The sequence below is a fragment of the Haliotis asinina genome, chromosome 6, assembly GCF_037392515.1.
Source record: "Haliotis asinina isolate JCU_RB_2024 chromosome 6, JCU_Hal_asi_v2, whole genome shotgun sequence".
Lineage (NCBI taxonomy): Eukaryota > Metazoa > Mollusca > Gastropoda > Lepetellida > Haliotidae > Haliotis > Haliotis asinina.
Window position 1 is genome coordinate 63037319 of NC_090285.1, and position 21555 is coordinate 63058873.

Sequence of the window (21555 nt, forward strand, 5' to 3'; positions counted from 1 at the left end):
ATTGCAAAAAATTAAATATATTTAGCCTTTATACAATATTCAATAAATGTTCAAATTGTTAAGACCGATGCCCTCCCTCAAGCTAACAGGAAGATGTCAGGTCCTCCAAGTGCAACATCACAACTGCACATCGGATGCACCAAGGACCTCCAACGAATCAACTGCAGTTACGGACTCGGAAAGAGCTAAGTTAGGAAATATTTAAGAAACCAAAACTCAATTCATCCACACAAAAAAGAAGAATTGTCACAATTCCAAGAATCAACTCAAGACAGAAAAGTATGAAGAATGTAGATTTACTGAATCGCCAAAACATTTAAGAATCATTGTCTTCTACAAACACTATCTGGCAGACTGACAAATACCCTCCATCCGATCTGAACACTACATCAAACAGTGGTCTACACGAGGAGATGCCACATTTCCTAATTGAACATTCTTAACATTAAGCCCTAAATTACCAGAATTCAAAGGGAATTAACTGCCAACTTTTTCTCGATCATTGTGTTGAACGGAATACAATCTCAGGTCTCGCCATCTGCAGCACTTCCAAAACTTCCTCTTCAGCTGAGTACATTAAAAAACTCAAAGTGGACCAAGGCATTCAACAAACATCAGCTTAAAACCTATTTCAGGCATTGTGTTTAAAACTCATTGTTTATGAGCAATATTTTTTAAAGAAGAAACTAACTATTAATCCGAGATGAAATCATTATTTGTTTTGCTTTTGACACGAGTGACGTGTGACAAGTGAACACTTGAACCAATACGCTACTCCACCTCCCTCAGCAGCAAAATGAACAACCAACACCCCAACTGAACCATGTATTTGAAAGCTGTACTTATACATGCTGAAACCACCAACACTCAAAGAATGAATATCAGTCAGCATGCAAAGTATACTGCCAGTCGAATGATTGACATATATCGTGTTTATGTATAAGACAGAGATTAACCAGGATTCAAATCAGAGGTGCCCCTGGCTGAAACATATTTATGTGTTCTGAAATTGCATACAGAGACTGCATTCAAAGCAGCACAATAAAAATGAGCATTAAAATATGTTGCTTTGTACAGCTCTTGTAAAGTTTGTAATCTTTACATTTAATGGACCTTGAAACTTGTTAATAGTTATAAAAGCTGACACAGACTGGAATATTTTCTAAATCCTGTTTGTATATTTCAGTTCAATGTTTGCAGTAGGTTTTGTAAGAGTGCATTCAGAAATAAAATTATAAATATGTAGTCCACATCTTATGCACAATAAAGTTTCATTTTAATAATGAAGCATTTGAAAATTTCTTGTTTATATATACAAAATATATATATGCAAAATATTTTTTGCACGTTTTTATCAAGTCTAGGCATGAAAAACGCAGGTTGCTGTGTCAACGTGAACACTGTCACGCTCGCTCCCAACATAGGACCAACTATCATCAACCGTGCTTTATACACACAAATAGGTGTTAGATTAAGCACTGCAATGTTAACCATGAGTTCCATCAAATAGTTCAGGCATCAGATTTTAATATGCAAAAATAACATGTACCTTTCTACAGTTTTGTGTGTATTCATCTACGTTTGTTGTGTTTGTTTTTTAATGCTTCTCTAATCCAAGCTAATTCTTACTGGAATCCCAAAAGGTCTGAAACATGGTATATCTGCGGTACCTGGTGATACCCAGAGTAGGATGAGGAAGATAACCAAGCAAAGCACATGATGAAAATCCTCACAATATCCATTTTAAATCAACCACATTGCGTTTGTCAAGGGTCTACTGGCATTATCCCTACCAATAACATACAATGTCATCTCAAATACAAACAAGCCAAGTTTTCCACACACTAAAGGACATATTCATTATAATAAGCCTAATCCTGTGATCAAGTCTTTACAGTGCCAGAAGAAGTGCCCACGGTGCACCCTGTGACATGTCTGCGGAGCCTGTGAAGGCCATGTTGACAGATCTGTGCACTGACACAAGAAGGCATCGATTACAGGAAGCTCTCACTGGAACATTTTACAAACAATGCCCACAATGTCCGCTGTATCCGAAACAAAAACCTGGAGACATGTGGGCAGGCTGTGTGATGCAATTGACTGCTATTAATGGCAGCTTGTACATAGTTGAGTTTACATTCACTCTAACTCGGGTCCTCTTCCATGTGGAAAAGAAGGGGATCTGAATCAAGATCAATTCACCAAAACTTGTGAACAACGTGTCAGGATACAAAATAAATCCTACAATGTATGTATTATCTAAGTAAAATCTTACTGACAGGTATATATGTATGTTTTAATTCTTTATTCTTTGATATGATATATGAACATGCAAAGATGCTCTACAAACAGAGTGAGTGAGTTAACATTTCAGACATATTGTGACCACATTAATTTATACATTGATAATGTTTATAGGTAAAAAAAGGTTCATAGTGAAAAAAATAATATAATGAAATAGAGCACAGAGACTTTCTTCATTTTCAGAAAGGACTCTAGACTTGCTATATCTTCTAAACTTGCATGGGTGTTCTCGGATATATTTGCTTTAGGGTCTGTACGACAAACTATGGTTCAACATGACAGTAAAGGTGAATGCTCAATTTTGATAAAGTACAAAACATTTGATAAAAATATTCTGTGAGTGAAGAGAAAAACTATGAATGTAACAAACTGCTATGATATGTTACCATATACACAGTATTTAATATCACCTGGAAGCAGAAGCATGTCTTAACTTTGATATGCTATTAACACAAATACGCATTTCTTTGAGTTCCTATCCATGTGTTGTTTGACCCCATATACAAACCCACATTCCAATCAAATTAAGTAACTTGAATTTTCATTCATCTATTTTACACAATTTATCTATTTTAATAATTTTGTATAATTCTCAGTCAAGACTTTCAAAACATTATTCCAACTGATCTTCTCATGTTTTATTAAGGATTGAATTGACAAATGGCAGGTAATTCTGGAAAACGAAGAACATTAACTTGCTTAACTTTATCATCACTTGGTTCGAAAATGGAAGAGGAAAATGAAGACGGGCATGTTCTCCCACGCCTATCTAGCAAGGGGAAGTAACCCTTCTCTGTGTACATAACAAGCTAGGGTAAACAGTTGGAATTCTCAGAGGAGACCTCCCATGTTCCACAGTCATTTGTTAAGCTCTGAAACAATCCAGTATATGACCAGCCCTACACTAATCTAAACCCTCCCAGCAAGACCATCCTGACAATGTCTTCTTCACTTCACAGTCACTTCACCATGCTCTTGTTTTCAAACAACAACAATCTTCATCGCCCCTGTGACTTTCCCTTAACCTTGATGGCAAACATTTTTGACTTTTGATAAAATAAACACAGCCTTTGACATATGCTCCTTGGTGATAAGACAGCAGAAATAAATATGGTCTTTAAACTGATCTGTGCTAAAATATCAGACATGACAGTTAACTGCCCCTGATACAAGATACGTCCACACACAAGTGAAACTTACACAATATATTTTTAATCTACCTATTTTCTTCTGTAAACATAACACATATATCTACACAGATACTACCTGTTTTCCTACACACAAACATCCAACATTAATATTTATATTTCAACCTAAGTTATTTAAAAAGCTAAGACTGCTTGACGTAAAAGTGTGGTGGGGCAAGGGGCATTAATAAGCTTAGCTTGTGACAGTCAGTGCCTCACAATGGTGTAACAGACACAAACAGGGACATGTGTGAACACTCTTCACCTTCAGCACGTAACCGACAACACTTTCACCATGATGGCTGTGTGACTGACAGACTTGTAGCAAAACTTGGTGAAATGTGACAGTTATTCACCCAACATGCTTACTCCTGCCTACCACAGGAAATGCTGATGTCTATTCTGAGAAGACTCGGAAACACTCTCACTAGTGGAAATACTTGACGCAAGAATAGGAAGAGGGGCATGTAGCAGGGATGAATCTGTGGTATTTCAAGGGCAGGATATATACTCAATAGCAAAAGAAACACCAGTTTAAAAAAAAAAAATGAAATTTCAAATAAGTAAGTGCTCAAGTTTATGTCTTCTATTTAAAAACCTGACAAAAAAAGCAGTTGTGTTTCTTTTGCTGTTCAGTACATGTTTTTGGTTGAATTTATAATATGGAAGATATGTACCGAGTAGTGAAGGACAGATATTGATGACATCAAGTACACCAGTCAAACTTTGCGCATGTAATCCAATCAGGATATTTGCAGGCTTTGATGGATGTGGGTCAATGTATTCAGTGACAGTTGACACTGAAATGAACATCATGAGAGGTACATTTCAAACAAGGATGACCTTAGTGTGGTTAATCTCTCATGTCATCAAAGCCTGTATCCCCTTTGAGCTGATATTACAAAATAACCATGTATGTCTCATGTCTACTGACCGTGTCAACAGTAGACCTGCTACATTCACAGGTACTTACAACGGCCATTGCTCTCAGCTTCTTAATACTCTACATCTAAGTGTTCTGGGCATTCTGATGTAACACTGTATATTTCACACAGGAGTGGCAGTCAATATGGACATATATCTCACATGCGAGTGTTGGGTGTTACGAACATATATCTTACAGGAGTGGCAGGCGATATAGATAATGATATAACCGGTCAGTATGCCTGCTAGGAAGAACATCCATGCTTAGCCAGTAAATGCTTCACCGGTCAACAGACCATGTGACCAGTCTTTGATACTGCTGTCCATCCATCAATCAAACTTAACTCTGTCTCTTGGACATCAAATTCAAGGTTAACTGGTGATCACGTAATTACGGAGAACTAGACACTGTCAAGGTCAACATACTTCTTTTTCAATCATGTACAAACACCAAAATATACTACTCCTGGAAAGACTTCACTTTGACTGAAAAAAAACCATGTATAATCAGTGTAGAATGTTTGTTTGTCCAGAATATCTACAGTAATACAGATTTTGTTTGGTTGTCAATAAAGAAAATGTAAACCGAAACCTATTTTCTGTCATTAAGGTACATTTGGTGTTTGTTTCCTTCCACCAGTAACCATGACAACAGTCCATGTAGACTATTGAGCTGACAGGTGTAGGTATACATATATCATTAACACTACGTACACACCCATGGCCATCAGGTGTTGGCGGTTCACATGTGATTCATCCACCAGCAATCAGGAAGAGAAATAGCCTAATCGGCATATTCCGCTTATTGGGAACTCCCAACAAATCATAAGTCAGAACATTCTCCACATAGCAAATATTTTTTTCATATCCTGACACAACATCATCAGGTCAAAATTAATTACCAAAAGATTAATCTATTTCTTCATCATAATGATTTATTTCGGTCACTACCATCAATACTTGTTGGTACTTTATCATTTCCTTATCATGTTTATCACTATGGTTACCTTCATCATTTTAATTCTTTATAAGTATTAACACACCCACTTGGCTTTCAAGAATATTTTTGGCCAGCCTTTGGAAAATAAACCCAACAAATACCAAAGGACATTTGAGATATTAAGCCAAGCATAGATATTAGACCCCAAAATATGATTTAAGTACAAGAAGGAAAAAAGTACACATAGAAATATTCCAACTTCAAGCACTTAGTTTCTCAAAACTATTAAGTTCCTAAAATTCACCACAATTCTTATTGAATTATGTATTTTCAACAGCTTCTGATTAGTGTATTAGCAATAGAATACTAGTATTTCGGCACTGGTAAGGACAGTATCTCAGCATACATAACTACATTTTTATCATAAAGATATTACTATTTTAAAGATTTATGGTCGTCCACATAAACAAAACAACTTTTTTTCAAACAAACTTACATTTTTCACATTTCAATATTTTTAGTGTTACACAATGAAGTTTTCAGGCATGAGTTCATGTGATATAATGGCGAGTCATGGCCTTTACAATACATGCAAACTATGGTTCGTGCAGGTGACAATGACGCAGTTGACAGATTTATGGGACAGAGTGTTTTCAACTGACAAGCTATATTTACACCCAAATGAAGGAAAACAGCTGCTTATCCAAATGTTGTGACTGACGCCATGCCTACCTGATCAGTAGGTGTGTCGCCAATAGCGACCCGCGGATTGAATATAAAACCATCATTGCTATGTGCTGAGTCTAATCCGTGCATTGATGTCAATTTGCACGGCAGGGACAACATGTAGGGATCATCATTGACTCTGCAATACTGTCACAAAGTGATGACATTGTACTGACTGTGTGAAGCGATAATTGCACACCATCACTTTCCTACTACACATTACTAATCTTGGCACTGATACTTGATCATGAATCAGGCTGGATGTGAATACAAGAATTAAAATGGGAGGTCTATTAACCTGTTTGACATGATCAACAATAATGCCAGACATATTGTGATAGGCATGAATGATGAAGTCTACAGTTTCTCTATGTAAGTCATGGGCTCCAGATCGTAACACTGACATATAGTCTTATAGTTTCCATTCACTGTCAAAAGAATAAGGATGAAGAAGGATAAAATTTATTTAATTCAGAAAAATGATTATGCACAGTTGTGTTGAAATTTGATGTTTAGCCTTAAAGTAAAAGCTTTATTGCTTTCATAATTTTTCATCATTCACTTATTTTTCAGATGTGTCTAACCTCAAATATGTCCAAATCTTTGGCAGTATGGTATGTCATTTAAGCACTTGCCTCCACTAAATCACTGGTCAAATAGCAGAAAGAAGAGCAACCCTATTCAAAATGTATCCTACACTTCACCTGTCTGGTCACAAGGTATCTTTCTATTCTGATCTATCATTCAGTTTAACCTCCAGTTTCTAATCAGGATGGTCGATTATTTTGGGGTGTGTCTCTTGCTGTGGCTGATATTCTGCCATGTGTATACTGAAGCCATAACAGGCCCTCTATACCATTGGGAACCTACTTAGGTGTGACCTTTGTGTTGGACATTTACATCAGCTTTCAAGTTTCTAACTTGTTGGCATTTAGAAACAAAAGACAAAGCCCTTTCCTGTATTCTCTCATGTCCAACAGAAATGAAACATGTACTTTGTTTGTGTGGACTTATGGACGTTCCCTTGAAGCAGGAACAATTTCCATCAAAGTTACAATGACAAATTTATTTGAACATGTCTGAACTACAACAGGCCTTACATTTTTACACCACTGAATCCTTAAGCACAAAATTCTTTTAAAAATGGGAAAAATATCACCATTTGCCCTTGACCTTTTCTCCCAGTTCATTCTTAACCAGCTGCAGGCATGTATTTTAAAATGTCATGATATTCCATCATTTGACTGATGGAACTCTGTTTTAACTTCCCTCCAATTTCTTCTTCTTCATTCTGTCCTTCAATAACAGTTAATCTCAAAGTACAATAATGTTTTGTGACTGAAACACAAGATGTACCATTAATGTTAAACTGAGAACTTCACAACACATTATGACTTAACTCACTGTACATTGATCTGTTATCAAGTTCACAATAACTCTCCAAAAAGGGTAAAATAATGGTTTCATGTTCTTGTGTCTGGAACCAACCCCATGTTCTGGGTATAATTAGCAAACACTTGTACCACTAAACCATCCCTCTCACCCCAGGTCACAAGCTGGTCTCTAACCATGCCCATTTGACATGCTTACTAGTTAACCCATCCTACATGCTCCAGTTCGAGGAGACAAAAATCACAGACCATATTACACTCAACTTGATGTGTATCATATGTGTATGACAACTAATTGCTTACATATACAGTGTCACGGATCTATCATATTAATATGGAAGTCACTGGGTCTTTGCTTTAAAGCAATTCCATTCCACTCATATTATTACTTTGGAACAACACCTAACTGTAACGGTTGACTCATATGGAGATAATATCATATCAATTGAAAGTTTCTATTATCTACATATGAATCAACAGATACAGTCAGATGTTGTCCTAGAGTAATAAATCTGGGATTTTCTTCTAAAACTATCTGTAAACTGTACTGAACAGGCTTTGACGATGAGCAGTGACACCAGAGTAAATGATCGTGATATCATGATGACAACAATGTTATTATAGGCACCTATATCAAGATCACCTGTTTAGGTAAACACCAGACTCTTATGGCTGACATATCTCTTACTCATGACAGACAAAACGTCACTGGTGGCCCAGTTGACCACAATTTGTCATGCAGATTGGCGTGGACACAAAAGAAACCTTGTGACCGATGTTTGAATCCTGATACCCTGATAATGTTTCTGGGTATATTTTCACCTCACATATGATTGTTTCGTTTCACAAAGGTAGAAAATATCAGAGACCCGGTCCTACTTAGTGTTTGCCTCTCTCATCAAGATAACACACTCTGACATAAGTGGAAACCTGACAATGTGGATTAAGGCCAGTCTCACTTACTCACTCAATATCACTACCAAAACAGTTTGTGTACTGGAATAGATGAAAAGACCCTTTTGGCAGGGGCAATGTTTTGTTGTTTGTGTTATGAGGTTTGTCAGGAAGTATATGCCAAATCCAGATGAACAGTAAATAGTAACTGCTGTCAGAATGGTTATTCCAAATAGCATCTGGATGGACACAAAATAAAGCACTTCTCAATTCACATGATTATTGTAATTTTAAATAATCATTAATTTTTTGTACAGTGTTGAAACAAATACAAAATATTTTATACATCCATAACAAAATGAAATGACAAAATGAAGTAAATCTCATTCCTTAAAATCTTCTTGTTATGCCCTGACATACAAGATTCTGATATAATCTTAATGTGTCAATTTCATGGACCTGTTCATACTAGAAATATAGTACAGAACTGATACTTCAAATTTTGTAAACTAGATCAGATATGTTCCGGTCTCAGGGATTGACTTGGGCCGCGATATCGCGATTTTCTCGCACCAGTTGCTTTAAAATCGCACTCAAATCTACCTGCAGCGATTTAAAATCGCATCCTGCTTACCTGTATGATAGGAAGTTTTTAAATCTGTTTTACTGAGAAAGGATTTGTCGTTATTTTGTCCTGTCAAAGATATTCCCGTTGCTTTCTACCTATTTTTAATCTTCGAAACATAACTTCTTGTATGGAACACTGAACATCGTTACACAGCGCTGCACAAAATGAGCTGTGCTGCAAGGAGTATGGCAGGCTCTGAACCCCGCAGTACTGTGTTGTTTATGCACAGTGCGACGGTGTACAGAGTTCGCATTTGGAAGTTGTGTTCTGCAACGTCACACAAAGGGCAGCTTCTGACGAAACCATCTTATTCGATATAAAAATCTTTAAATTCTTAAAGACTACGAATGAAAACGAAGAAACAACTTGACCCATTCAACACCGTAGGCCGAAAAATTGGCCAAGACATCGCCAGTCCCCAGGAGCTGTAGGTCGAAAAAACGACCAGTCAGTAGTTGCATCAAAATGATTTATACTTTTCGGAACCTAACTAACATATGATTCATTTATCAAATCTATCACTCTTCATAATGCCTGTCAACACTTATTACATTTAAGATAGCCATATTTATCGACAAGGTTAGAATAGAAAACTATTTTCTTTTTCCGCAATGTTATTTTTAAAAAAAACTATTCTCACACACATGCTTCGGCAACGGGTCCACATCCGAGTTCTCAGTGAGCAAATCAACAATGCGTAGAGGATATAATTAAACAAATCACATAAACTGAAGAATAAAAGCAACAACAGTAATCATAAAAATTGTCTAACGAACATTATAACTTACTATTTCAAACGTTATTGCGCGATCGTGTCATGTCATTCTTTCTCGTTTGTGGGGGGAGGGGGGAACAGTATCCATTGCTGTTATCTGATTGGGTGACTTAGGTCACTTGTCTGAATTTGACCGATCACGATCCTTACTGCAGGCTGAGGCTAAAAAGCGTCATTAGAAACCAATGTTTATCCAATAAACGCGCTTCTTACAACTATGAAAATACTCTAGGCAAGGATACCGTCATTTTGTTGATGTTCAGAGCTTTCGAATGATACCCGCCATCAAACGAATCGCCTCACATGTTCTTCATTATCAGACAAAGATTTTAAAACGGAGGTTTTTCACGCTGTTGTATCACGTTACCATGCGAATTGCCACTGATATCGGGAAATACACAACCATACATATTACTTCTGAAATCTTTCTAGAATAATTTTCTGATCGTGTATAAATGAACATATGAAAGAAAAAGTGAAGGGGATGTCATGACTTGTTACAAACAGAAAAAAACGCTCCAGGTTTTTGTTCCTCACTGGTTCATCTAGACGTATAAATGTCTATGCCTGCATTTTCATTACAAATTAACTTATTTAAGTTGTAGTCGTATTACATGAAACATATGATAAAAGTAACTTTCATATTTATAAACAGTAAGATTAGTCCTTTCAACTGGTGTATGATTTGCAGTAGCAATAATGATTTATAAGTTGATATTTTCTCTTGATAAACATAAACTTCATCTATGACCTCAGAGTTGCTAGGAACTCGGTGTCATGGCAGTATATGCCGCTGGTTGACTGGTGTTGAAAGAGTTAAGTCGTTGACCTTGATGACAACCAGAATGCAGACACCAATGGTGATGCTAGTAGATCTACAGACTTTTAATTCATTGCAATTCAGGATTGCTTGACTTGAAATTGATTATGACAATGTTTTATTTGTCTCGTTTTCTTTTTCTTCTGAACGATCATGAACAGTTAAATCTCATAAGACTTTAAAAAATCTCATGCTTTTGATCCCATGTGAGATTTTATCTCACATGTTTTCTGAGCCAGGTTTATCCCTGCGGTCTTCAGGAATATCACCAAAACAGCCAAGAGATCATAAAATGTTAAAGGTGATGATCCCGTGTAATCACAAAAATAAAATGTGCTCATAAATTCACAATAATGAAATGACAAAACCATATGGATGAATCTTTCAAATGTTACTCAAATGCTATTGATAATACACAGACAACACGATTACCAAGCAGAATGCAGTGAAGTAAGAAACCATTGCTAAACAATGCCCTTAAAAACGTTTAAAGCAAGTGTTGACAAATGTATAATCATTGTATTCAGAAGTCTCCTCAACCCATTTACAATAGAAAACATTGTTGGTAATTGTCATGCGTACTAAACAGAGAAAGAAAAAGGATCTAATGAACAGTTTTGTACAACTGAAAAATGTGTTTCAGGAAAAGATTACAGGGATTAAGTAATGTGATACAAGTGTGTATTATGTGGGGTATAAGTCACGAACCCACCACGATGAAGTGTCTCACTCAGTAGAAAACCACTCACAATCATTATATTTATCAATTAAAATCATCATTCTGCAATGTTTGTCTAATATTTATACATACCTGACATCTAAGGCATTGGTGGGGGTTACAATATCAAAAAAGTACAATACATACTTTTATACATCATTATTCATGGTAAAAATATTTATTGTGGCTTTAATATATTCTTTTCTTGTTAATTTGTGCGTGTGATATAAATTTTCAAGGTGTTTTTGCCACAATTCAACAAATGCCTCGAAATATAATCGGATAAGAGGGTTTTGAACTGATGAACACATCTAATGATCTATACTGTAATTCTCTTTAGCTGTTGCCACTCACATTCGTCCATTAAGAGTGTACCTATCGGCAGAATATGCTTAATAATTTTACGACCACAATAATATTCCCACAAATCGATAAGACTCACCTGTAGAAGTATGTAAACAAATGTCAGATGTAAACATTTCATGTTGTCTCAAATAAGAGGCGGTACACAATCGGCTGGTGTTTCAGGTGTCGTGTCACTGAATAATCCTTGTATCGCAGTTTACCATTGCTCTGTCTTCGGGTACAGTTTTCTGTATACACCACCTCTCACACTCTGCCCGGTACACGGCGGACGTCTGTGATTGTCAAAGAAAAAATTCAGACAGGTGAATTTGGAACGGGTCTCCAACTCGAAGTTTCACTGAGAGTCTTCTTGGCAAATTGCTTCGCTTTGAATCCTGTTTTGAGTGAATTTGAAGATTTAAGTCGGCTGCTGACCTGCTTATCCTCGTGATCAGTCCTGAGTGTTTCGACACAGTAAAATGCCCCGTCCCTTAATGAGGGTTACTCACTCGAATATGCCGACATTCACTCCGAAGCCTCGCCCTAATCACCTCTCGGCTTACAAGCATTGCATCGCGACATCGTGACGTCACAGCCTCGTTTTCACCTCTGGCGGATTCCCTTAGTTTTAGATTCGAGTGTTTTCACTCAAGCATGACATTAAGATTTTATTTATTTTGTTGAATTAATACACGTGTATTTTATCACCATTTTGTACTAAGCAACACGCATTTCTGAACACTATATTTATGTAAGGTACCTATTCAAATGTGTGTTTGTTTTGTGGGATGATCATTTGATGGTACAAATAGGTCGAAGACTATTTTTAAACACACTGAGGCAAGCCGTTGGGATCCTCGCTCATTTCCGTATTTTCACCTATTTCCTTGACTTAGTTAAAGTGCACCTCACCGTAAGAGCAAATAGGAAACTTTATAAACTATTTCCTTGATCCTCTTGGCAAGGAATGTACAAAATATATGAATGGTCTTCTCGTGTGCCTGAACGGATGCCAAAAGCACTGCAGAATGACACCCTGCTATGGACAATGTGCAGTTGTTCCGTGACGTGTGGAGCAGATCCCCGTAGAGGTTCACCATAAAATGTTTCATAAATAAATTTCAAGCTATAACCTTGTTTTCACATTTAGTTAAAGTTATGATCATAATAGATGAATATATTTGGTATCAGAAATGAATTGTGAAAGTAATATACGAAAGCGTTCTTGTACTTCAAACATCATTATATAATATATTAGCTGTTGTAATTACAGTAAATCAACAACTTTATGTTTCCAATCAGTAATCCAGATAAAGTTAGGTTTTCTTCAGGTACAGAATCTCCTAAGTGGGTCTCCTTTTCAATTTGAACCAAAGACCATATATGTAATTTGAATATTGTATGGTCTGTTTAAACAGAGATACAGGATTTTGTAATTTATCATCCAAAACTGTGTTCTATAGGAGATATCGCTTGTGTGAGATCAGACGATATCTCCTGTGAGATATCGTTTGGACAGTTGATCTCGAGTTTGCACATTGCCGTGACAATGCTATGACGTCATGAACATAATGACGTCACAATGCCCTGACATCTTTGCACTGCAAATCTAATGGCAGTACTGTGTTCAGAGATTTACATTTTTCATTGAAAACTAATGAAGAATTATTTTGGATGATAAATAGAATCTCACCCGCGAGTCTACTGATATCAATTATATCAACGTTCATTGATAAAGGTAAAATATTTTACATCGGATATTTGTTACTTTATCAACTCGTATTGATATATTTGATATCAGTAGACACACGGGTGAGAGCCTCTATATATTTTCAGAGAATACTTCGTCTATGGACCAACTGACCATGTGAGTACAGTGGGAGGGGTCATCAAGTTACTAACAATCTAAGCGATTACGATACCACACAACACAGGGTTGGCGAACAACACATTGAAAACCTAACGCATTGCCAAAATACTTGTCATGCTTTTTTTATTTTCCCAGTTGACCTGATATTCTATGAGTGATATGAGGCAAGGTGTATCAGTGACCTTAATAGGGTATCGCGACTAATTAATTGATGAGCATAAAGCTAATGAGACGCTCGTGACATCCTCGCTCAGATAAGCCCAATTATAGACTATAAAATACTTACCGACGAGGTCAGGAACGTTATGGGCCGAAGAGACTAAAAGTGTCAGTAATTTTACAACCCTCCGCTGCTTTAAGGGCAGCCAGAAACACGAATATACAACAAGAGAGATTTGGTAGCAGGCACCCCTGAAACAAATACACGCCTTTATCACATATTTTCGCAAAATACCAAGATTTAAAATCCCGCTGACGTAATACTAGGGTAAAAAAAAATAGAATATCTTTGAAATGCAGGGTGCATTAGTTTGAGGTTTATATGGCGCGTGATTCCTGCATATTTAACGCATCAATTTTGTATGAAACTATTATCATGCGAGTCAAAACTCCTGCTTTTTGATATACACAAATAGATATTATGCTAAAATGTTCATTTTCATGATTCCCAAATATTGACAATGACTCCTGAAAATATATACTGTGAGCCACCATTAGTCTGTGTTTTCAAAGTCTGTGTAAAACCCCCCATTAGGGATATCGTAGATTTCAACCATTGACATTTTAAGAATTTAATGACACGTAAAGGCATTGAACAGCAAACCTATAGTGTGTTTACTTATACATAAACACACACGCTTGAGCGCGCACCCACACTCACATACGCACGTATCTTTGTATTTGTAGACTCCACCGAAATAAAACGATCACGAATATTCTTTGAGAAGTACATGCGACTGAAGTATATCTGGGAAGAAAAAGACTAGAACTCTCTGCACAACGTGTGTCCGCACTCCTTGTCTTATTGGACCTGTGGTATATAAAATGCCGATATGGACAATAGGATATCGTATTACAGTATCCGCCCATTAACGAAGAGGCGACTGCACGGTGCTTATCTATGCCAGTCACGTGACGTGAAATAAACACTTTGCTCATCAAAGAGATACAGGCATTTGCAGGAAACCCGACATGAGAGGATGATGGGATGGTCTTAGTATTTTAGAACTGACATTTTCTGCTTGGAATTCCTCCACAGGTAGTCCAGGACATTAGTGATGAATATATATCCTGCTATTCGTCCGAGATGCGTTCATGGCAATGTACGAGTAATTGTGATACACAGAGATACCTTTCCCATAAGATTATAACACATACGCACGATATGATGAATGTACGAGTCACATACATAAGGATTTATGTGTCTTGTAATCTAGGTTGTAATCTAGGTGTACACATTAAACGTGAAGTTGGATATCCTACCCATTTCTTCTTTGTCGACCATATGTAAGTTTTCAAGCCGATGTGTTTGATAAACGTAGGCAACATTTGTCAGCAGTTGAGACGTTCTTATATCTGGTGAGGAGGTTGAATAAAGATTATTGCGCGTACATGGCGTCAGTCGCTCCCATATTTACCTTTATAGAAAGCACACACACACACACACACATGCACACAAGAAACCATTTTCAATGATATTCTCTCAGAGTATGCGTGCTTATATTTTTTTAAAATTAAAGTCGGTTTTATTGTGCCAAACCTTATATCGTACACCAGGCTGGGAAACAACAAGTAACGCCTGTTAATGTGCTTTGGTTGACGTTGACAAAGAACCGAACCCAGCTCTTCTTTCTATCCACCAGACCATGGTGGCTGTTATAAAATGAGTGATTTGGCAAGTCAGGACTTCAAAGCTTCTGAATTTTGTGCTGGATTACTTATTCTGGTTTATAAAAAAGAATATTCTAAAAAGAATTTTGCAGATACAGCGTAAACAAACTTTATAGATAACGACTTCTTTTACTCGTGAGAGCGAATCAAGAATAAAAAGATGTTTTCCATAAAGTGTGTTCTATATTGTACTTTCCCACTTTTAAAATGCCACTCAAAGAATATTTTTTTGCAGATATACGGTTTTATATGAGTAACGACAGTAACTGAGTTCAGTCAAGTAAGGTGTTTACTAATATAACTTTAATATATGATCTACAAGACACTTTAACATGAAAATAATACACGGTATCCAATAATTCAGTTATGTCAATACCGTCGCTAGACCCTCAAAATATCTCCCCTTCATCGGACCTGCATGTGCAGTATGCAAGACATGGAGTGTGACGTCATCACTTAATGGATCAAAGCAGAGAGACGTCGGTTTTCTCTGTGAAGTATTTCTGTCGTGTTAAACAAGTCGCGTTTTCAGGACATTTGCGAGTCCCTCCACGTCACTCCGCGCAAACACGAGCATGCTTCCTGTTTTGTCCAGCTTTGGGCACTTGCCTGCTCCCTGAATATCTAGCTACGGAATCTTGTATACTGTTGACTTACTGTTAATCGTGGAGGGGTAGGTCAGTGGTTTAAAAGCCGGTTCGCCACGCATAGGACGCTTGTTCGATTCTACTCAAGGATGACAGTGGGCGGATGTTGCTGAACGTTCGACCCCAAACTGGCAATTTTACAATCGTGCATTCATTATTGCAATTTGTAACAAGATATTACGCATGGAAGACAAATTTTATGAAAACAAAAACACTTCATTGTAAAACATCATAACGGTCAATATGTAAACTAGAGTATTATTTTATCATTTGTTTTAAATTTGAAGACATGGGCCTTTAAACGAATAACGTGTCTACTGTGTCGTATCATGCGACGGTTTTTCTTGCCTTGATCGGGTCAGATTTATGTCCAGTATATTTAGTATTTTTTCTCTAACTCAAATATGCGGAAATGACTCAAGACACTTGTTAAGTCAATCATACACATGGTGTTCTGTGTTTACCTCGTTGTATCCATGTTCACCAGGAAGACTTGGGCCAGCGATCACTTACCTTGTCAATAGCTGTCACTTTGACGGATCACGCACCTGCAGGGTAGTGCACAGAAATCGACAACAGGCGGTGTCTGAGCACTTTACACGCCTGTGCAATTAGCAGTTTATCTTAAGCGGCAATCTTCAGTCAATAAATCAGCCGAAATAAGCACGTTTTGTTTGAAGCAAATTGTGTGTACTTATTATTATTGCACATTTGAAAGTATTTATTACCCAGGAAATTGATTCCATTCACGATGCATTGCACCACACTGTTTTCTTAACTCATGGGCGATATAATATTGAATGGATAGAGCCTACTGGGTGACACACCTGTATTGAATGGTTAAACAAAGACGTGACATTTTCTTCTCTTCGTTTACAATAATGATCACAATATTCACTCTTATAATTACGTTGAATACACTCATAAGTACGATACAGAAGTGGCCCCACGAAACCTTTCAATGAAGACACTTATATGGAGAGAATTATAATATGGTGCGACACCGCTTCTGTCAGAGGTTTCACGAATGTGTTTCCTCTTGGCTTTCGTTTCGGAGTGATCTTTGTACCATATACATAAGACGAAGGTAGGATATATAACATTTGACATGGTCCTGGTGCGTCTACCTAATGGGACATGCATTCCTCACAGATATAGCAACCATGGAATTCGAACTGTTTTGATAACAGTTGAATAAAGCGAGGTATATTCATATAGAATATATTATGTCCAATTAATTTTTTTCTAATACATAAAATTCCAAGGTTATTTAAATACCAGTATCCACAGGCATACAATTAAAATGATACAGAAAAACGTTTCCAGTTGAATATACTGACCAGTGAAACACCTTCATGGTATAGCAGACTGGGAAATAGCTAAGGGTAATAGTTAGTCTACAATAATTACTCTAAAATAGTTAGTCTACAATAATTACTCTAAAATAATTAGTCTATAATAGTTAGTCTATGTTTCCATCACAGTCGTATAAGACCCAAGGGTAAGTTGTCTTATCTACCAGTCGGAAGCCAAGGTACAACCTTGCCGTTTCCGCCCTTGCCATGTTTTCACTGTCGTATTTCCTACTGACATATAGTTTAAACCCGTTAATTCCGACCTATTTCCGGGCCACCGTGTTACACGTCCCTTTATGTTTCCATCGTCGTCCCTGCTAGGTATTGTTGAGACTTGAATGGATATTCGTCTACAACCGGCTATGTGCATCTACTCACCGGAAGTGAAGTTGAATGAATGAATGACTGGATGGCTTACTGACTGACTGAATGAAGGAAGGAAGGAATCTACCATATCCCAGTATACAACTGAGTGCAGATAAGTTAGATATCTGAATGGCTGACACAGCACAAAAAGAACTGCACATAAACTGGCTAACATAACGAAGTTAGATAGCATTGACACATTTAACAATATCCTAGTTATAACACGGTGTACCAGCTTCATGTGGGAGGACAGCCCGGAGTAATGCATGTCTCCGACCTTTACAACTTTAATAACACCCACACACATAATATTTATGAGAGCCAAAATCATAGGATCCTGGCTTGCCCAGGGGACGCTACTCTGCACAGCGCTTTGGCAAATACTGCTGCCTAATAAATGCTATAAAGCCTTGTTTCACAGGAGAGGGGAGGCCTTCCATAGGTAGTGATGCTGCTCTTACTGCTCGCTATTCCAGAGCTACTCACGCTCTGTTATCGGGAGGGATTTGATAAGAGTCCTAGATTTTAGGCTTTGAGATAAACTTATATGAAATACTTGAATTCTGGGGGGATATATCTCATTCTGAAACTCGAAAAATGTACCTTTACCAGTATATTAAGAAATCTTTACTTTCAAGCCTGAGGTCCTGTATTTGAATATTTCATAGCGAATAATGCTTTACAGGTAATTTGAAATTATCCGTATTCTTGTAAATATTTCCGCGTTCCATTATATCACAATTTGGCGTTGGCGATGAGCCAATATGGCCCCTATCTCGCACCTCGTTTCTCTGGGAGGCCCAACTAGTAACAGTAGTGTCCAAAATAAATGGGGTTTCAATTTATGCACGGCTGTATGAAGAGCACCAACACCCACCTCGCGTCATTTTAAGACCATAGCCACCTACATGTTTCACACAGAAACAAATCCTGTATGCAGTCGGATAAGAAATGCTTCGCGTCTGGCTTACCACCTATTCACACAATGATACAACCGGAATTAATACTCTTCACAGGGGCGTTAAATGATTTAAGTCGGGGGTATGACATTGGAGGTAGTCAAGACACACGTGCATTGGAAGGATTCAGCGGTGAAACTTGAAACACCCCTTGAACACAATTTCAACCATCCCACTCTATTCATTTACTTTTCATCAATAACCCTCTTCTATCATCAAAGTTTGTAACTGAACGAACTCACAAACTGGCAAATATAAATAGTAGTTATAGATAAATTCCTAAAATATTGTACTCCACAGCTCAGCTCAGCAAGGAACCTGCTTTCTTACTTGTCTTGTCTAGTTTAGCAACCAGTTTCATTGGCTTTAACTGTTTTCTTTCACAATAAATTGCTACGTTCTGTTTGTTTTGTGTATAAAAATAAAATGAATAAAATAATATGTTTATATGTAGTTTTTTGTTGTTGTTGATGGCCTGTTAATGCATTATGTTTAAACCAAACCGTTCCCAGGTCCAGTGTTGTACCTTTGGGCTAAGTTACGTCACTCTTGGCCGAGCCTTGCAATCAATCATGAAGTGTTCATCGGGCGGACACTATGAATTGCGTCAGTGCAGAAAACTGCCCCATGGAATCAATTAGGCAGAAAAAAAACATGTTGACTGTTACACCCCAGCGTGTATTATTTGCTGTTTCCAAAGATGTGTATTGAATTACATGTTCATTTCACCTACCGCCATCCAACAGCATAGCCTCGAGCTGTGGGAGCGTGTGTGCATGACGTGTTGATTTCTAACACACTGCTCTCTTACAAACACGGAAGAGGAAGAAATAAGTACGATTGTAACTTAAAGTGTTTGTAGTCTTCCGAACAAAGGAACAAATTGTAATTAACAGGTAATGAACACTGGTGTGTGGATAGACGGAACAATGAAAGCAAAAAGGTGTGGAGTCAAGGAAGCTCCTTCAGTAGAATGAGCACGTACCACGTAACCTCTTGAACTATGAACTCAGGAGAAAGGTGATTGAACGTGCTAGTATTTATCAATTTTTATACACATGCAGTAGACATATACACACGTTTTCGTCAGAATTAGATATAGTGGCAAAGTGGGTATTGATGACCGCTTACTGTTATGTTTTTTTACATGAATGTTTCTCTATACTGCTGTTTGTATTTTAGTTTTCAAAGAAATCCACCTACTTTAAATCAATATTTCAGAATGTACGACTACTGCACTTCCCCCTGCCTAAAGATGGAACAGTAACTGACTATGCTCTTGCAAAAAAATTGTCAGCAATATAAGCTTGAGGGCGGTAGTGTTACGATTAATGGTTAATGTGTGTACATTAATATCATTAGCCAAACTGTAGACTTGGGTTCGATTCCCTAAACGGGTACAATTTGTGAAGTGAATTTCCGGTGTCCCGGTAGAATATTGTTAAATACGGCGTAAAACCAATCTCACTCACTTACTCAATCTAAACAAGACAAAATACAATACGAAAATACAGTAGGTACATGTAAACGTTAGCCTTTTTAATTATTAATAACTAGGAATTATTAGTTACCTCATCTATAAGGTACAGGGTTTAAATTTTAGAAGCTATCTTATCGCTGAGACAGTCGTAAGTGCCATACATTAACATTAACTCACGGCTCTCTTAGCGCTAAGAGAACTTCGAAAATCTATGCCCGTAAGTGCTTAATTACGTCAGTTCTATCCCAGCTGGATTTTACATAAATATTCATAAACGTGAAATAGAATTACAACATGTTTTATGTATTGAAACGTATTTCCGGCTTTGGCTTAGAGATTATGAAAACATTTTCACGGGGGGATCTTTAAAACCAATCTATTTTACAACAGTACTTTGAGGCGTTGTCGTGATCAAGACTGAAAGATGTGTTATAGTCTGTCGTAAATATATCCAAGAAAGCCCACACAAGTCTAGAAAATGTGGCAAGTCTGGATTTCCTTAGCTTTTGAAAATGAAGAAACTCTCAGGGCTCCATTTCATTATAATATATTTGTACATTTTGAACTTTTTGAAAATATTTTTGGGGCTAGTTGTTAGTCTAGATGCGTTAAAAGTGTGCTTCAAAACCACAACTGCCGAGACTGCAGGACCGAGTTGTCTCCCTTTTACTGACACTCTCGTCGCATTGTGAAAGCGTTACAAACAAATGAAGTAAAATTACTTCAGCGTGTTTGTTTTATAGAGTTGTTTGTTACAGTTTCCTTGGGTAATTTAGGGGATGGCCTAGGGGATGTGAAAATTGTAGCTGTGTAGTCGGTTCCTGACTGTTTTGCTCGCCGGATTGTTCACGAAGATGTATTGAATTGAAATACTATATTGAACACTGTATAGAAGATGGAAGGAAGATTCGTGTATTTGTGACACTAGTTGTGTTTGGTCTGTGTTTGACTAGCGTTATATAAATCTAATAATAACACGATGCATAGTTGCACAGTTTCGTTTTTTTAATCTCCCCTGTCAAGGGCCGGATGTGAGATTATCGGGCGTTTGCTTGTGACTGAAGTCAAATGTTTCCCTTAACAAAGCAGGGAATGTGGATTAAACATTCTTCTTGTGCCCTTAGGCTGCCGGAGATGTATACTCCCCAAGAAGTTGAGAATCATAACCACAAATTGGTGAACAAACAATGTCAAGTAAACTTTAATATAGTTTCTTAAACAACCTTTGCTGTAATTGATCATAAAGCGTCAGATTTCAGAATATATTGGGTCCAGAGGTTTCAGAACTATGTGTCTTATTTATGTTTTGTGCACTTACCCGTATTTTAAGTTATTT

The 21555-nt window shown here is 37.2% G+C and overlaps 1 protein-coding gene across 4 annotated transcripts in view; it reads right to left on the bottom strand.

Annotated features, from left to right (window-relative positions):
• The window catches only part of LOC137286362 (tyrosine-protein phosphatase 10D-like), a 50690-nt gene extending 38474 nt beyond the window's left edge, over window positions 1–12216 (bottom strand). For all 4 annotated transcript variants that reach the window (XM_067818175.1, XM_067818173.1, XM_067818174.1 and 1 more), the window contains exon 1: window positions 11750–12216. In XM_067818175.1, coding sequence (XP_067674276.1) covers window positions 11750–11791 — 42 coding nt within the window. In that variant the 5' untranslated portion in view covers window positions 11792–12216. The remainder of the gene's footprint in view (window positions 1–11749) is intronic.
• Between the last annotated feature and the right edge of the window lie 9339 nt (window positions 12217–21555).